Source organism: Prosopis cineraria, unplaced genomic scaffold, assembly GCF_029017545.1.
Source record: "Prosopis cineraria cultivar Desert tree isolate PC_DT_omini unplaced genomic scaffold, ASM2901754v1 PC3, whole genome shotgun sequence".
Taxonomy (NCBI): domain Eukaryota; kingdom Viridiplantae; phylum Streptophyta; class Magnoliopsida; order Fabales; family Fabaceae; genus Prosopis; species Prosopis cineraria.
This window is the reverse complement of record NW_026555334.1, coordinates 44,819,405-44,837,207: the sequence shown is the minus strand read 5'-3', so window position 1 is coordinate 44,837,207 and position 17,803 is coordinate 44,819,405. Positions and strand designations below refer to the sequence as shown.

The 17,803-nt window shown below is 35.9% G+C and overlaps 3 protein-coding genes across 11 annotated transcripts; all 3 read left to right on the top strand.

Annotated features, from left to right (window-relative positions):
- The first annotated feature begins 205 nt into the window (after positions 1 to 205).
- LOC129305913 (uncharacterized protein At5g01610-like) lies at positions 206 to 1,075 on the top strand. Its single transcript, XM_054946119.1, has one exon. It carries the CDS (start codon positions 327 to 329, stop codon positions 843 to 845), a length of 519 nt encoding a protein of 172 aa, XP_054802094.1. The 5' UTR covers positions 206 to 326; the 3' UTR covers positions 846 to 1,075.
- Positions 1,076 to 4,389: 3,314 nt separating this feature from the next.
- LOC129305912 (uncharacterized) lies at positions 4,390 to 6,925 on the top strand. Of its 2 annotated transcripts, XM_054946118.1 has the most exons (3): positions 4,390 to 4,945; positions 6,282 to 6,330; positions 6,394 to 6,925. In XM_054946118.1, exons 1-3 carry the CDS (start codon positions 4,475 to 4,477, stop codon positions 6,504 to 6,506), a joined length of 633 nt encoding a protein of 210 aa, XP_054802093.1. In that variant the 5' UTR covers positions 4,390 to 4,474; the 3' UTR covers positions 6,507 to 6,925. The 2 variants fall into 2 exon arrangements, with proteins under 2 accessions (XP_054802093.1, XP_054802092.1); XM_054946117.1 differs by lacking the exons at positions 6,282 to 6,330; positions 6,394 to 6,925 and adding an exon at positions 5,202 to 5,395.
- Positions 6,926 to 9,826: 2,901 nt separating this feature from the next.
- Positions 9,827 to 17,001, top strand: LOC129305904 (poly [ADP-ribose] polymerase 2). Of its 8 annotated transcripts, none has more exons than XM_054946105.1 (19): positions 9,827 to 10,775; positions 11,055 to 11,178; positions 11,271 to 11,544; positions 11,709 to 11,827; positions 11,948 to 12,029; positions 12,396 to 12,631; positions 12,798 to 12,924; positions 13,107 to 13,162; positions 13,612 to 13,685; positions 13,786 to 13,832; positions 13,947 to 13,996; positions 14,264 to 14,326; positions 14,929 to 15,009; positions 15,235 to 15,345; positions 15,501 to 15,576; positions 15,652 to 15,818; positions 16,116 to 16,189; positions 16,369 to 16,474; positions 16,573 to 16,999. In XM_054946105.1, exons 2-19 carry the CDS (start codon positions 11,095 to 11,097, stop codon positions 16,672 to 16,674), a joined length of 1,929 nt encoding a protein of 642 aa, XP_054802080.1. In that variant the 5' UTR covers positions 9,827 to 10,775; positions 11,055 to 11,094; the 3' UTR covers positions 16,675 to 16,999. The 8 variants fall into 8 exon arrangements, with proteins under 8 accessions (XP_054802080.1, XP_054802079.1, XP_054802078.1 ...); XM_054946104.1 differs by having other exon boundaries at positions 9,827 to 10,791; XM_054946103.1 differs by having other exon boundaries at positions 9,828 to 10,775; positions 10,938 to 11,178.
- Positions 17,002 to 17,803: the final 802 nt, after the last annotated feature.

Below are 17,803 nucleotides of genomic sequence, written 5' to 3'. Positions count from 1 at the left end.
ATATTTTTAAATATTTAATTTTTTAAAAAATATTTTATATTTTTTAATGAAAAGTTACCTGATCTAAAGTGACTGTAGATTTTTTATTTGGCCGGAAAAACTAGTTGTAATGATAACATGAAAAGTCATGTGTTTTTTGTCTTTTGCAGCGGTAATGGCCACTTGTGGTGTTGTGTTTACTGTATCAAGACTTTTTCCCTTCCCACGCGTCTGACCATAAAAGCCAGGCTTGGCTACCTTTCGGCTTCGCAGAGTCTTGGCTGAAGTTAAGCGCCGTGTGGGCTCTCAAAGATAACCCCTGCCTGACCAGCTGACCTTACCGCGCCATGGCTCTCCTCCGTTTGATTCCACCAAAACTCTGTCTCTCTGCTCTACCGATTCTGTTCTTACTTTCCTTGGTGATCTCCTCCTCCGTCGCATCTGCCTCCAACGACGACTCCTTGAGTGCTTACCAGGTTCTTCAGCGATACAACTTCCCTGTCGGCCTTCTTCCCAGAGGTGTTACCGGCTACGAATTAGACCGCTCCACCGGCAGATTCAAAGCCTTCTTGAACGGTTCTTGTAGTTTCAAGATCGAGTCCTACGACCTCAAGTACCAGTCCACCATAACCGGCGTCATCACCCAGGGCAGCCTCTCGAGCTTGCAAGGTGTCAAGGTGAAGATCCTTATTCTGTGGGTTAATATTATCTCCGTCACCCGCATCGACGACGAGCTTCAGTTCTCCGTCGGCATCGCTTCTGCAGATTTCGACGTTAGTAACTTCTACGAGAGTCCCGCCTGCGGCTGCGGCTTTGATTGTCTCGCTGTGGTTTCCAATCAGACCCTTTCGCATCAAAGCTTTTAGGTTTTCCTCTTAATCCACTGCGTCCTCCAATTTCAGAGTCATGGCGTTTACTAAAATAAGATCCGTGGTTCTGAACTGGTGATACATGCGAGGACAATATTTGGAATTGGAGGGGGATATTTCTGGCTTAGATTAGGGACAGAAGCAACTAGTCTTTAGGCAGTCAGGCTAAGGAATAAATGTAACGAACTCTCAGTTCTTTATCTACTTAATGATATTAATTAATATTCCGGGCCCTTTTTTTTCTCTTTTATTTTATTTAAAGAAACGGGTCATCGACAAGGCATCTCTAGTGACTTGAACTTACAATCCGGCAACCACTCACTTTCTTAAACTACATGTCACTGCGAGGCAAGACATTTTTTTTATATTATTTATTTATTAAAAATATATCTTTTTTAATTATAATAATTATTGTTTAGAAATATGCATTAATCATTACAAATATGAGAGTTATTTTTTGTATTTGACAAGGTCACTATATTTTCTCAAATTCTAAAATATAAAATATTGAATTTTTGAATTCTTGGAGCCCACGATGCGATTTTTGTTGCTGTCTAGTCTGCTCTGCAAGAAGGGTCGTTTGGCTCTTGCGGCGTTGAAATGGGCGGAAGACAAAAAAGAAAGGAAGGAAGCAAGAAAGGAAATTGGGAAGGGAATGAGTAACGAGGTTCAGACTGGAGACTGATGGTCCTGTTCTTGGAGATGGCAGATGTGCCTGTGCTAGTGGCTTGATACAGGGCTTTAGTCGGAAATTGGATCATGTTCCGGCCACCGTATCTGAAATTCATGATATTTTTTGTGGGGCTTGAATTGTGCTGGCAAATGGGTTTTAGAACTGTGGGCATTTTTTATGATTGTGCGTTTCAACTATCATAAGGGATATGGACATCGGTGTGTTAATTTCAATTTTGTGTACACAGATGACAATAGAATGGCCAACTTTCTTGCTAAGCTAGCCTATAGTTTTCTTAGTGATTCGTTTTTGTTTAATCATCCACCCTTTTATGGGTGGTTTGTGTTTTGTTTTGTGTTGTTGGTTGTATCCATCGTTTATGTATGTTCCATTCTTTTGAATGAAACATCTTTCACGGTTCAACAAAAAAATTAGGAAAGTATAAAATAATTGCCATCTCCGATGCTAGGAAAAAACTAATAATTGAAATTCCTCGATTAGTAATACCATTTCATGATAGAATTTTTAGTCATTCAAATTTGTTCTAATTATTAATTTGATTCATTAAATCTAAATTGTAAAGTCTATTTGTGGCTTGGAATATGTGTGTGTATGTGACTAAAACTCTAATCATTATTTTTTCGTTCTCTTACGCCCTTTTTTAATTTATGAGATTTTTTATTATATAAATAATTACATTTTTTATTAATCTACGTAGCTGTTATTAGTATTTTGTGAATCATGCAATAGATTTTGATTGTGTTACCTTCTCCTTAAATAATAAAATTTAAATTAATACTTGCAATAAATTCAAGGGACCAAATAATAACAATTAAATTTGATTCGCTAAATTAATAATTAATATAAATTTAAAAGAATAAAAATTTTGTTATGCTGATATTATCGACTTCCTCCATTTCTCAACGTCTTCCCTTGGAAATTTGTTGCGACGCGCGTCACTTTTTCAACCACCAAGACTCACAAAAAGTGATAATAATCAAATGCTTTCCTCGAGCGTAATCTCTCACAAGCTTTGATTAAAAAAATCAAAAGTCTAATTGAATCAGATTTTATGGAGCGCGGATTCAACTCTTTAAAAAAAAAAAAAAAAAACTAGCGACTCAGCGAACATGGGTTCAGTTAAATTTGAATGAGACCTGCCTAATAAATATGAGTGTAAATAGGACAGGTTTCGTTAAGTTTTAACCAAATAAATTTGAGTTTATATGATAAATTAAAAATTTAAATCTGATCTAAAGTTATATAAAATTTTTTTTTATTGTTCAAACTTAAGTCTACTTAAAATTTGACCGACCTACAAGTTCATTTAGAAATAAACTTTTTAAACAAGCTCACATTTTAATTTTAAATGTTTTAATTATACTTTTAAACTATTATAATACATACTCCCTCCGTTTAAAAATATAAGATATTTTTAATTAAATCTTACTCTCAATAAAGTAGTTATCTACTTTTAAATTAACTCTATCCTTTCATATTTATCCTTATTAAATACCCTATAATACATATAAAGTTATTATTAATGGAGGTATTTAAAATGCAATAATCATACCTTAAAAAACTAAAAATGCCTTATATTTTTAAACATTCAATTCCTTAAAAAATATTTTTTATTTTTGAATGGAGGGAGCAATATATAACATGATTTATCAATTATAATATATAATAATTGAAAGAAGTTAACAATTAAAATACAACATAACAATAAAAATAAAGTAACAACATTAAAATTAATATATAAATTCAATATGGTCGAAAGTATAATTAAAAATAAAAAAATTGATTAAAAATTAAATGATGTAGTTAATGTATTTGTGATATATTACATAATATATATATATATATATATATCTAAATAGGTCAATTTATTAAGTTCGTAAGCTAGGTCTTAAAAAATAAGCTTGACTTATTAATTAAATAGATCTAATTAAAAAATTAAATTTAACCCAAACTTATTTAATAAATAAGTTAAATTAGGGCTAAAATATATCAAGTTGTAGGTGATTATTGAAAGCTTGGCTAGTCCACCCATGGTCATAGATCATAGAAGTTGGCAGAAAAGAACAATAAAAAGCTATCAATTAGGGCCGAGCTTAGAGTCAAGCCTCTTCTTGGAACTATAAAATGATAGCTTTTAAGCTAAAAAAAAAGGGCTAGCCCTTTTATATATATTTTTAAATTTAATATAAAAAATACTTCAAAATTAAATGTTATATGTAATAACTGATGAGGCTCCATAAGGAGGAGAATTAAATTCTATTGATATTAATGATAATAAAAATCATCAAGATTTAGCTAATAATACAAATAAAGTTTAATTATTATTGATGTTGATTTTGTGGTGTTGCTACTTTTAATTAAATTTAAATTTATTATTGTATGTATTGTCTTAAATTTATTATGTTAGACTTAATGTTACATCTAATAACTTTTTTTAAAATTTTAAATTAAAATATATATATATATAGGGCCGAGACCCTAAAGTTCAGGGTTGGGCCAGCTAAAATAAAATATATATATATATATATATATAGGATCGAGGTCCTGAAATTTAGGGTTGGGCCAGCTAAAATAAAATTTTAAATTGAAATTGAGCTTCATGAAATCAATCTGTTTACATCTTGACTCTTTAAAAATTGACTTTAATTGACAGCTCCAAGAGGAGTGCCATTCCACGTGTTTCTTTCATGGTTGGTTAATGAAAATTTGTTAATTACTTTTACAAGCTGGAATCAATAACCCAGGTTCCAGGTACCTGTGGCCCAAGTAACGTGTACCGGCCCATCATTACGATCCGGATACAGGCATACAGCATATTGGAACGGCATCGTTTCACTTGAACCGACTCCAACAATTGTAGGCGATAGCCTCCCAGATTCACATGTGAAGAAACCCTCCCATCTTCCCCTGACGCACTTACCGGAAATCAAGGATGACTCTCACCGCCTTACTTCTCTTGTTCCTTTTTTTCCTCCTCACACCGCCTCCGCCGGCCTCCTCGACTGCCACCGGCGATGAGGCTTTGACGGCCTACGACATGCTCGGACACTATCACTTTCCCAAGGGTCTTCTCCCCAAAGGAGTTATTGGCTACGAATTAGATCAATCCACCGGGAGATTTCGTGCCTTTCTTGACGGTTCCTGCAGTTTCTCTCTCGAGGGTTCCTATCAACTAGAATACAAATCCACCATCAGTGGTTACATATCCAGGGACAGGCTCACCAATCTCGAGGGCGTGAAGGTGAAGGTGCTCCTGTTCTGGTTCAATATCGTGGAGGTGGTTCGCTATGGTGATGACATCGAATTCTCCGTGGGCATCGCTTCCGCTTCCTTCCCTTTAGAGAACTTTCTCGTTTGCCCTAGGTGTGGTTGTGGACTGAACTGCGATGACTCCTTATCCCCAGTAAGGAAACTCAAATTAAAACCCTCTTTTCCTGTTTCCTCCATGTAGTCCAATTTCAATTTCGTTACAGTTCCCTACTTCTTCATATTTCTTCAACCTCCCACCCCTCCGATCGTTGTATGAATTGGATGGTGTCTCTCACTTTATACGATGTTCAAGGTTTTTGCCTATCTCAATTGCTATAACGTCAACTCACTACTCTTTGCTAGTGTTTGTTGTGGAGATTCTGATCATATTCCTGATTTCGGCTACGTAGGAATATTGTTTGGCTTACAAGTGGAACGCGAGTTTTGTATATGTGTATGCGTTTGGTATGTATGTTTTTATTACTTTCGAACGAATGCTCGTCGTACTTTGGTTGTCATCGCTAATCAGGGATTATTTTTTTCCTTGCGATGGCGCCGAGTTCTATTCAATATAATACTTGGTGTATTGTTCAATTTTCTTCAATGCTATTTCTCGGTTTCTCATTCCCCTTTCATTTGATAAATTGTTCCACATATAGTGATAGAATAATCCCACGGGAGCTGTTGACCAACGGTTGGATTTCTAGAGTGATTTTACTCTTTACCTTAGTGCTATGCCCATTCTCAATCATCATACCCTGCAAGCTCCTCTGAAGCGGAGCTTTTAAGGGAAGGATTTTTAGCATGTCCTTTTATTTGTCCTTCTTGCCATTTGTTTATGAATATATTGCCACGAATTGTTGAAACGTGGAAGCTATGTGCTGTGAAAGTTTGCATCTATCTGCATAGCTGGGGAGGAGATGGGTTGTGATCCTGCTTTTATGTGCAGTCATTTTTTTATTTTTAATTTGAGCTCGGAAGGAGAACTTTCTGTGGAAGACGCCTACGAGATAGGGAACTCTTGTCTGGTACTTACTTTGGCGAGCAAATATTGCTTGATCGCGTGAGGGGCAACCTCATTCGGTCTCGCTCCACTTATTTTTTCACGGTTATCATTTTGCTTTGCTAAGTTTAACTTGTCAATGGTAATTATCCCTTGTAAGTTAGAAATAACTTTTTTAATAGTTATTTTTTCTGTTTGTAAAGTTTAAGCACTCAGCCTTGCTTAAAAAAGTGAAAAAATAACATAGAGGTCCCATATACGGATTATAATTCTGAAAAAGTCCCATGAAATATATAATATAAATGAACTCAAGTCCCATAAGTTTTAATTGTAATTATTTTCTTTGTATATTTACCGAAATAACCTCCTTTAAAAAATTGAAGAATCATCTCCCCAGATTTAACCCCAAAAAATAATAATAATAATAAACAAATCATCTCCCCAGGCATGTACATGTACTCACCAAATGCTCCATGTTCTCTGGCAGAATCGACCCCGCCACCACCTTTGTCTCTCCCCTTCCTCCCCTTACACAGGTACAACCCCTCCACCATCCTTTCCACTAACACCGCCTCAACATTTCTAACCTGTATCGTTAGAAGTGGTAGGTGCCATCGCTCTCGATCCATGTCCTATCCCATCTATCTGCACCACCAACTCATCTGAGGGGTTCCTCTACGCCGTTGCCACCTGCCATGAGAGGTCTTGTTGAATGTCTATTGCCGTACTGTCATGCTGTTGTTGCTAATGAAGTAGCTGGCTGCAATGGCGGTGGCGTCTTCTTGGTGGAAGCAACGGACAATGTTGGTGAAGAGATAGGGGTGGAGGTCGCAAAGCCAGATGAGGGGCCTCTCGAGGGAGGAGTGCGGAGTGCCAGTCCATGGAGGGGAGGATGGTGATGTCATCTTCATTGAAGCTTGGAGGTTGAGGTTGAGGGAGCTATAGAATGATTTGAAGCAGTGATGGAGTCAAGATTTTTGGTTAGGATTTTCACTATAAGGGAAACTCTTTCATCTCTTTTAAACTCATTATTTCTCTTTCTTTCTTTTTTTTTTTTTTTTGCCTTTGTTTCTTAATTCAACCTTTGATTCAAGGCTTGTAAGTGCAACAAGCCAGTGATAGACATTAAATGAATTTATTCTTGCATTTTAAATCTTCATTATTTGTTGTGTTTTTTTTTTAATTAGTCATTGACTAGTATTCAAGGTGAAAATAATGCGTGTCTAATTTAATCATATTAGATTTTTGTCCCCTATTTTTTGAAAGATTAATAAATAGTATTAATATTTAGATATGATAAAATTATGAGTTAATATTCATCAGGTTTTGAGTTAAAAATTTAATATATTTAAGCTAAAAAGTAAGATTGAAATGAGTTTAAAATTTTAAATATTAAAATAAGATAATACAAGGTATAAGGAGAAGGTGTGAATTATAAAATATGAAAACTTATACTTTATATATGTCATTTTTTCCAATCGAGGAGAGCCTCCTCGAATACACATGGTTCCGCCACTCATTGAAAGTGCTGGCAGAGGAGGTTGACATGGGTGGAGAGGACAATGGTTCGTGGAGGTATCGAAATGGATGTTGAACTAGTGGCTGTTTCTTTTTTTTTTTTTTTGGACCAAACTAGTGGTTCAAACAATAAGAAAATGGATGAAAGAGGAGAGGGAGGACGTTGTTCTTAAGGGTGTTGGACAAACCAGTGGCTATATTTGAAAAAGAAGTTGGGGAAGAAAGATTCATTTAATCCATTCTTTGGAGAAAAAAGTTGACATCGTGGAAGAAGAAGATGGGAGAGTTCAAGTATTTAATTTCCGGTTAAAGTCCATGGACTTTACAAACCTTTTGGTTCAACCCCACTGCAATAGTGTAATGATAATACTCACCCCATTACCATTTTATGGGTATTTGGTTAGACATCTTGATGGTAAAAAAAATTACGATGAAGATGATTATATATCTTTATCCTTTATAATTGTCATTGGAAGTAATTATTTTTTTAATTAAGGTTGTTAGTGTTAAGTGTCAGGTTTTTTCCATTAATCTACAATTATCTTCAAAATTAAGATAATCAGGGGATTAACTCAAATGGATTATCAAGTTTGTAATATTATAAAAATAGGATTTCAAGTTTTCAAACTTTTAAAATACTCTCGTATGCTTTTATTATTCAAAAATCAAGAATAGAAAATGCTTGCGTAAGCATGTAATATTATTTTGTATCGAAGCATTTACATAATAGTTTAAAACAGCATAACAATGTGAAGGATGGGGTGTACTGCGGATTGTTCCCTATATGCAGTAACACATCTCCCTCTATACTATGTGCCATTGCGTATTGCATGGATGCTGTTAAATGACAACATCTAAAGCAAACTTTTGAAATACATCAATTGTTCATTCGACATTTGACTGAGGTGATTTAGGTATTAATATAAAATTTTTTCCTAACCCTAACTAATAACACTAGTTTCTTATTCAAATTATTTATCAATAAAAAGTTGAACACTCATTTTTAATTTCACTTTTTTTACATCTAAAACAGAACTTGGGTGCTTAATTTTCAATTCAATTACCAAAAGCCTTAGATTGACTTTAGACCATACTTAATAGACTTAAGAACACTTGCGCAATACACCACAACATACACATAACATATCTATCATATTTTTAATGCTTAATCCCTTAATAACAAAGACAAAAAAGGGAGCCTCAATTTTATAAATTGTTACATTCATTCATCATCAATAACATATTTACTTACTTTTTATTTACACTAATATTTTGGCCTTTTTTAAATTTTACAATTTAATATACATATAACATAGGGCTCAAAATATACCACTTAGTTCAAGAATCAAGAGTGCAAATTAGCAAAAACATGCAATATTCTAGTTGACAATATCATAAATAATTACACACATAATTTTTCAAGATAAACGAGGCATACAGATTTAAGATGAATATCTTAAGCCTCATATTATTTCTTTCAATCCTATTCTAATGAATTAGCTTTTATAATATTGAAGAGAGGGAAGATTGGGTGCAACTACTTAATAATCGAAGCATATCTAACATGTGCTAATACATATCAATTAATTATAAAGCAAGTAGCAATATGTACAATTCTCATGAATGCATAATCATCAAGATCAATGTCATAATCACAGTGCACATCACACGTTTTAGATTAAATCTCACAAAGCTCACAATACAGACGATTATATGCCCTTGGTCATAGTGTATATGATCACACTTCTCTTATATCTTTTTTATGTCTTTGACATAAAACCATGGGCTATTTCTCAATAAGCTCATCCATGTAATAAGATTACTCTAACCTTTTACGTGTTAAAAGTTACCTAGTCAAGGTTACTTAAATAATTTGTAAGTCATGGTTTTTCTCAAATCTCACATGATTGAGTGTTGTTCTCTTTAAACTAGTTTCCTTATCGAACAAGTAAAAATTAAATTAGATTCAAATTTTTTAATACACAATGGGATAATTCCTCATCAAACAAGTAGGACATTAATTATAAATATATCCAAGCAAACCGTTTAGCTCTAAATGATGGCCATGCCACGTGGTTTTTGACTCACTACTCTTTTTTTTAGACAAACTCTTGTCTTACATGACCATGCAATGCATGAGTACATTATATCATAACATACATAAGAACTCATTGTATAAGCATATCTGTCATCGTCATTGTACTTATACCATTTCATGTACATCTCATTATCATATCATAAATCATTATTAAACTCCATGATGTTGTTCACTCATATAATTCCATTTATCATATAACTCCTCAATGTAACATTTTCTCATTATTCATCAAACTTGCACACGCGCACACAATAATTCCAAAAATTGCCAAGTTACAACTAGTAATAAATCATTTATTATGCTACATTAGCTCACCACATATCACATCACCACATATCACATGCTTTTTTCACAGCCAATTCCCAGACGACTTTATGAGCCATGTTTTGCATTGCAAACAATCTTTGCAACTTACATTTATAGTTTACAAATTAAAATAATTAATTAATATATAAAAATAAAAAAAATTTTTAATCACCTCAAACCTTTAAAAAATTAAAAATTTATGATAGAAGAGAGAGGATGAGGAAGGATCCAACATTTGATAAAAGTGCAGTGGATGCCTCCAAAATCAAAGTAAAAATTAAACCCAGAAGTGGCCACATTGTTTCTTTTTTCTTCTTCAAGTGGAATCAAATATTGAACCATTGATTTTGGTTCCGATTTTGTCGTCCAAACTAAATCCATTACATAGACCAAACCCTAATTCGATCAAGCCATTGCGAACTGCAGATTGCTAAGTCTTGATCATTGGTTTGAACGCAACTTGCTTCTCAACCCATTCGCATGATTCATTCACAAGCTTGAGGCCCCAAGCTAGAACTGATCAAGAACGAGTCCCCGAGCATTTGAGATGCCGTCTTTAGAATCAGAAGTGAAGGATTGTGTAGGTGAGTCATAAGTGTGGGATTATCTATGAGGGTGGTCAAGAACCCTTCTTAGGTTATCAAGTTGAGTTTGCCATAGCCAACAGTCCAACACCTCCATGTTCAAGCACGAGAACTCAAAACATAGGCGACAATATCGTCGCCCATGGGCAATCGGTGGTGAAAGGGTGGTCAAGAACCCTTCTTAGGCCATCAAGTTGAGTTTGCCATAGCCAACAGTCCAACACCTCCATGTTCAAGCACGAGAACTCGAAACATAGGCGACAATATCGTCACCCATGGGCAATCGGCGGTGATGACATCATTGTAATTATCTTCAGACGGCATTTCACTGGCGCAAGAGAGAGTCGATACTGGAGGTAGGGTGTGGAGCTCACTGAAGGTCAGGTGAAGAGCTAATAAGGTTGAAGAAAAATGATGAGAAGCACGCTGACGATGGATGAGAAGATCGCCGATGCTGGGGGTGAGAAGCTTGACGGTGAGTAAGGAGGATGGTGAGAATCTGCACTTTACCTGATCATTTTTCTAAATTAGGGTCTGCACAATGTGGAATTTGAAATCTTTATGTCCTAAATCTTTAGGTCTGCGCAATTTGAAATCTACGGTACCAAATAAACATTTCTCTCAATTACATCTTCAGATGCATGTCTCCTATTTTCATCATGCCAAACGGGTCTTAAATTTTTGCTGGAGTAACGGAAAACGGTGTCGTTTTCAAGGAGGCTCCCTGATTCATAAAAATCTCGTTCCCTCCCAGGGGCAAGGACTCAAGCTTCGGAAGCGCACTCAGTACTCAGATGGCTGCTACAATGAAGGTGGAAGAGTTGCGGACCGAGCTCGCTAAACGTGGGCTCAGCACTACCGGAATCAAGCCTACTCTGGTATCAAATAAAGCTTCTTTCTTTCCGTTCTATCGTTTTGATCGGATAGTTCTCATCAGTATCGCCCCTTGTTTGTGGGTTGCTTCCTACAGGTCCGTAGGCTTGATGCGTCTCTTCGTGAAGAAAGCGGGCATGTAACGGATGACGGCCGTACTTCATCTCGTCAAAGGAGAGAACGGGAACCAGAAAATGGGGATTTGGAAATCTCTAATAAACTCACGGCAATGGAGATGTTCCGTGGAATGGGCGTTCAGCAACTGCGTGAAGAAGCTTCCCGGCGTGGAATTTCCGTCGTCGGTTCGAAGAAGCAGCTTCTTGATAGACTCTGTGGAGAATTAAGGAACGGTTCGGAGAATGCTGATGAAGGTATGCGCTTCTCTCGTCTTTCGTAACCTCGAACTGAAGGAAGCTTTTAAGACTACTATGTATGCAGTTATGCACTCAATTATTCTCTATACTCTCCCAGTAGAATTCGAGCATATACATAGAGGGCTCTGTTCTCACATATAATGTGGCTACGGCGGCTGTAGATGAAGCTACAAATTGTGAAGAGAAGGAAAAGATGGTTATAGCAACCAAAAAAGGTGCCGCTGTTTTGGATCAATGGCTTCCAGATCACGTGAAGACTCAGTATCATGTTCTGCAAATGGCAAGTCTAATAGAATAATTATTTTGCCAAGTAATTGCACACGTTTTCAGTGAGATGTTATTTTGAGGTCAAAAGCTTTAATTCAGTTCGGTTTCAGACTGACATGAATCTTTAATGTAGGCTGGTGAAATCTACGACGCCATGTTGAGCCAGACAAATGTTGGAGACAACAATAACAAATTCTATGTCATTCAAGTTCTTGGTTGACTCTCAATCCCAGATATATGTTGATGATAATATAATATCAGTTTATTGACTTACTTATTGTGATTTATAAGTCGCGAGTACATATTTACTGATAGCCATATGTTTGCACAACATTGGACCTCTCATTTCGTCCCATTTCATGCTATTCCCCTCCTGCAGGGGGCACTTCGGAGAGTAAACTGCAAAGGGGATTCCTGTTGATGTATAATGTTTTCAATTTTCATCAAATACAAGCTCCAAGAGAGTGAAATACAAAGAAGAACGTTTTTTTTTTAATTGAAAAAGGGTTAGGTTTTGTTAAAAAAAAAAAAAAATCTCTTGCACCGTCTTTGCTGACAATCTATCTCCAACTTTCTTGCAGAATCGGATGATGGTGGTAAATTCCTTGTTTACAATAGATGGGGAAGGGTAGGTGTAAAGGGCCAAGACAAGATACATGGCCCTTACGCTTCTTGTGAGACTGCCATCCAGGAGTTTGAAAATAAGTTTTTTGCCAAGACAAAGAATCATTGGTCTGACAGGAAGGGTTTTGCTTGCCACCCAAAGAGTTACGTTTGGTTGGAAATGGATTACAGTGGAAATGACAAAGAATCTACTGTGAGTTATAGTTATCATTCTTTTCTTCATATGACTTGACGATTTTTAAAGAATCCTACATGCCTAATTGTTATTTTTGGCCTTGCTCTCTCAAGGATCAAATAATTGACTTTCAAGAAGAACTTATTTTTGTTGGTCATTCTGAATGACATGCAATTGCTTTCAGGTCACAGAAATGCATGCATGTGCGTTAGAAGTGAAACCTCTGGAATCAAAACTTGAGTCACGTGTTGCAAAATTTATATCTCTCATTTGTAATGTGCGCATGATGAATCAGCAAATGATGGAAATAGGTTAGTTTTCTCTTAATTTCCCTGTAGGATGATCCAATTCATATAATCATTTAACATGCCAAATGTTCAATTCAATTTAGATGATCATAACACAGATAAATACTTTTTTACATGCATTAAAACTCTTATATAGCTTTATTTAGCATAATCTATATTGTTTAATCTTGGGGAACTTCTTTTAGGATACAATGCAAATAAGTTGCCTCTTGGAAAACTGAGCAAATCAACAATTTTGAAGGTTAGTCTTTCTCTAAGTATTCATGCCATTTGTCTCTTTTGGTGTATTAGACTTCCTCCTGTACCTTGTCATGCTATTGATGGTGTAATATCAACAATCTACAGTATAGTAGCATGGCCCCGGGGTATGGGGGTGGGGGCTGGTTCAAGAATGCATCCTTTTATATAGGTAGACTGCAGATAATAACAAAAGTAACACGACTTTGATGTATCATGATTCAAACGCCTCTTTTTTTTTTTTTTTTAATTTACTTCATTCTTCTTACAAAGATATTTGAGGTTATTACATCCTGATCATGGTGCACAGGTAGATTCCCTTGTGTCATTGCTCCCCTGTTTTTGTCTTGCTGGGTCCTACTGTTTTAAGTTTCAACTTGCTTGCTCTGGATATTATCTCTCATCTCATGTAGAAACTAATTAATTATATTTCTAATTTCTAAACATATATAGGGTTATAATGTTCTCAAAAGAATCTCAGATGCGATTAATATTTTTGATAGAAAAACTCTGGAGCAACTAAGCGGGTAAGATATTCCTAAGTTTTTTTTTTTTAATAAAAAGATTATGGGGGCTGAGATTTAATTTTTTGAAGTATGTAATTTATTTTCGTATAATTGATTGCAGAGAATTCTACACTGTTATTCCTCATGACTTTGGATTTAAAAAAATGCGTATGCTCTCTTGTTCTCATTTTTAATCTTCTATATCATGAAATTTCATGATATTGCTTGAGTGCATTATTTTCAGAGGATGCTAGCTTAACATGGAAATGTAAATAATTGCAGGTGAGTTTGTGATTGACACGCCTCAGAAGTTAAAACGCAAGTTGGAAATGGTACTCCTATGGTTATTCTAGTTGCTCCTCGCTTTACATTTTCCTTTTCTTTTCTTTTGGGTGGTGCATACCTTCTATGGGGCATTTCTTCTTTGTTTTTCTCTTTTCTGCTCCTGCAGCTTCATCTGGATGAATTACAATGCATGCTTTCATTCTTTGACTCAACTTCCCTCCAGTTGAGCAGTTTTTTTTTGTGGAAGAAAAATATTTTTACCTGATGTTATTTAACAGTGAGATTGTTTGATTCCTTGAACTAATTAAATAAAGGTTGAAGCTCTTGGTGAAATCGAGGTTGCAACAAAACTATTGAACATTGACACAGGAATGGAGGTACTCTTCGTTTTTCTTTCTCATAGTTGATGGACAGGATCTGGACTGCTTTTTTATGTCATCCCATTTAAATTTTATTTATTTAATATTAAATACAACCTATGGTTATTTTAGGATATATTGATTGATCCCTGAGCACCTCTTTTTGAATGCATGAGCTTTGCTTTTAATTCATTGTTGTTGTTGTTGTTGTTCTTTTTTACATGAATGGAGCAGGTAAAGGTTTGATCGTATGTTAGACATTCCAATTTGGTTTTTTCCTTGTAAAGAAATTATTTGTTCCATTTTAGTGTTGGCATTGCAATGGTGCAATGTTTTATTTTATACTCAATGATGTAAACAAGATGTATTGTTTTGCTGTAGATTTTTTTAGCTGTTAATGTAGACGCATTTCTTTGTTGTTTGTTGTGGTTTTGTTTCCACTTGATTTCCAGATTAATATTTAAATAATCTTGGATGTTAAATAAGGTGCATCAATGGGACACGGTTTTTTTTCTATAATATTAATTTATCACCTCGCCATTCTAATCTAAATTATGCTACTTTCATTTCTGGACTCTGGTTAGGCTTATGTTTAATTTATCATTTTGGAATCACTGCAGCGAGATCCCCTGTTTGCTCGTTACCAACGCCTCCATTGTGAACTGATGCCTGTTGAAGTTGATTCTGAGGAGTTCTCCATGGTATGAACTTGTTTGTCCATTATGTCGTCACTTAAGCTTGGTCATGCACATTAAAATTATATATATCTTATTGAAAAGGAAATGAAAGAAAAGTGAAATGGAAATGTTGTTTATGTGTCTTATCGTTTGATTTAGGATATCATTTTATTTGAGCTTTAAGACCTGTTACTAGAGCTCTAATTCTGATTCTGAGCCTTTCCCTTACGTCACTTTTGATGTCACTAGATTGCAAAGTATATGCGGAACACTCATGCTGAAACACACTCAAACTATACTGTGGATATAGTTCAAATATTCAGGGTATCAAGAGAAGGTGAAGCTGAACGCTTCAGAAAGGTGAGTCGTTGAGTTGTGCATTATAGTTTAACAATCTTTGTCCCTAAATTTATCCTTTGCTGAAAGTCCAGTTTTGTAAGCTGAAGGTTTAAGTTTTGTTATGGAATGTCTTTATCCGTAAATGTTCACTCAACTGCTTTGCACTTAACCAACAGTTCTCTTTCGCAAAGAATAGGATGCTTTTATGGCACGGTTCGAGGCTCACAAACTGGACTGGAATTTTATCTGAAGGTCATTCTTTCTCTTATTTGTTTAGCTGCTTCTTTGTGTTCTTAATCCTTAGATTTATCTTGACTAATGTAACAGTAACTGAGAAGAATGCATCATCAGGTTTGCGCATAGCTCCTCCTGAGGCACCAGTAACTGGTTACATGTTTGGCAAAGGAGTTTACTTTGCTGACATGTTCTCCAAAAGTGCAAACTATTGCTATGCTTCTCGCACAGCTAAGGATGGAGTGCTTCTTTTATGTGAGGTGTGTTTTTTTTTTTTTTTTTTGGGGGGGGGGGTTTCATAGTTAACGCTATTGTGATTGCTAAAGCCTAATATTAATTTCACCAACTGGTGTTGTATATCAATCAGAAGTTGATAACTAAAATTGCACAAATTGATGGTTATTTTGCAATCAGCATCGCATTATTACACTTTTAAGTTCTCAAAATGGATTGCCAATATCTTTTCCAAAGGATCCATTTAGAAGAATGGCTTGTTTTGCGTTTGTCATTGACTCTCATCGTCAGGAAGCACATGATTCATAATATTTTAAATATAGGTTGCACTGGGTGAGATGGCTGAGCTTCTAACTGCTAAGTATGATGCTGATAGCCTGCCCGAAGGAAAGCTGAGGTGTGATTCTTCGTTTTGTCCATTTGTAATTTGTGGTTGTTTTGCTTGCATTTTCCCAATGCAAGGGCTAATATTTTCAGGCCTGTGGGTTTGACCTGGTTACAAGTTCCTTTTCATTGCTTTTTGTTGGAAAGCATAAAACGAAATTTATTACCGTTAAGGTGGGTTTTATTCTGCAGCACAAAAGGAGTAGGAGGAACTGCACCAGATATGTCAGAGGCTCAGGCAGTTGAGGACGGACTCATTGTTCCCCTTGGGAAGCCCACAAAGCGTGTGGGCATTAATGTATGCACTAGAAATTTGATTTTCATTAGCATGGAAGTATGTTTGTCATGTGATAAGTACTTGACTTTACATAAAGGCGCCATCACTTTGTTTTGCAGGGTGATTTACTGTACAATGAGTACATTGTTTATAATGTGGAGCAGATTAGGATGCGCTATGTTGTTCATGTGAATTTCAATTTTATTCGAAGAACTCAGTAGCAAGATGTGCCTGATATTGTAGCTTTAGTCTTTTTCTGGTTACAGCGGTTTACAACCTTTGGCCGCCTTGTAGTTCAGAAAAATTTAGTCACGATGGTTTTAGCAGCGATTTCCTGTGTTGTGGCTGTATATATGTCTGAGGAAAGGGGAGGGGTGGGTGTTGGGAGTTCATACGTTTTGTGATAATCTTTATTTCGAAATTGATTTCCTTATTTCCAGTGTCTGTTGTTGCTAATTTACACCCTTAACTTGGTCGTTGTGTAAATAACGGGAAGTCGGTGATATAGACAGCTGTTTGGAGGGCGCTCCTTGATTGTTCTGTTAATATAGGCTTAGCCATGTTGCGCATAAGTATTTGTTTTTGCCTTAGGCGTATTAATTTCATGTAATTAAAATATGATATTTTCAAAATAAGGCAATACCTTGTTCCTAAGACAAGGGATGGTCTACCTGCATGAAAAAGTTGTAAACTTGTGTATGTCGTTGGAGAGTTTAGCCTTGTGTTCACCAACCTTTGCGACAATATTGGGATACCTTCAGATTCAAATTCAAGATTATTTTTAACAATTAACATTGGCTAATTCTGTGTACGGTTTTTGGGCGTCGAAAGGACTTCACTCAAGAGCATCTTGTTCCTGAGGAAGTTTAGCATTCGAATGTTTTTAAACCGAGAGATTGTAATCTGTGCTCCGAACTGAAAGGGGCAAATGTAATTGAGAGAAAGATAAGGCGGTGTTTGTTCCATGCCTCCAATTTACGGGGGTATTGAATGACATTTGGTTTCATCACGCTGCAAGGGGCACTGAAACAAAGGGATGGGGATATGTCTTTAGTTCCCAAATGTTACGCACAGGGAAAAGCACCTTTACGTATGTTACTGTTCAGTTTTCCGAGGCGTTGTCAAACTCATACATTGAGTGCTGTAGAAATTTGAGGGCTTGGGGCATGATTGAGGTTGAAACGCCTTTGAAAAACATGGGCGTGTGACCAAATGAAGCATTTACTACTATATATCGAGTGCAGGGTGCACACGCCAATATTAAAGTCCTTAGATTTGACAATGACATCATCCAGAATCTATGTTCTTCTCCCACAAGATAGAGCATGCCCATCTTAGAGTGATAACAGT

What these genes read in the sequence shown, in the direction of transcription:
- LOC129305913 (XM_054946119.1), top strand. Translation starts at nt 327, where the DNA reads ATGGCTCTCCTCCGTTTGATTCCACCAAAACTCTGTCTCTCTGCTCTA.
- LOC129305912 (XM_054946117.1), top strand. Translation starts at nt 4,475, where the DNA reads ATGACTCTCACCGCCTTACTTCTCTTGTTCCTTTTTTTCCTCCTCACA. An exon ending in GCGATGACTCCTTATCCCCA is followed by an intron (nt 4,946 to 5,201) that starts GTAAGGAAACTC and finishes TCGGCTACGTAG; the next exon opens with GAATATTGTTTGGCTTACAA.
- LOC129305904 (XM_054946105.1), top strand. Translation starts at nt 11,095, where the DNA reads ATGGCTGCTACAATGAAGGTGGAAGAGTTGCGGACCGAGCTCGCTAAA. An exon ending in AAGCTGAACGCTTCAGAAAG is followed by an intron (nt 15,346 to 15,500) that starts GTGAGTCGTTGA and finishes CTTAACCAACAG; the next exon opens with TTCTCTTTCGCAAAGAATAG. An exon ending in CTGCCCGAAGGAAAGCTGAG is followed by an intron (nt 16,190 to 16,368) that starts GTGTGATTCTTC and finishes TTTATTCTGCAG; the next exon opens with CACAAAAGGAGTAGGAGGAA.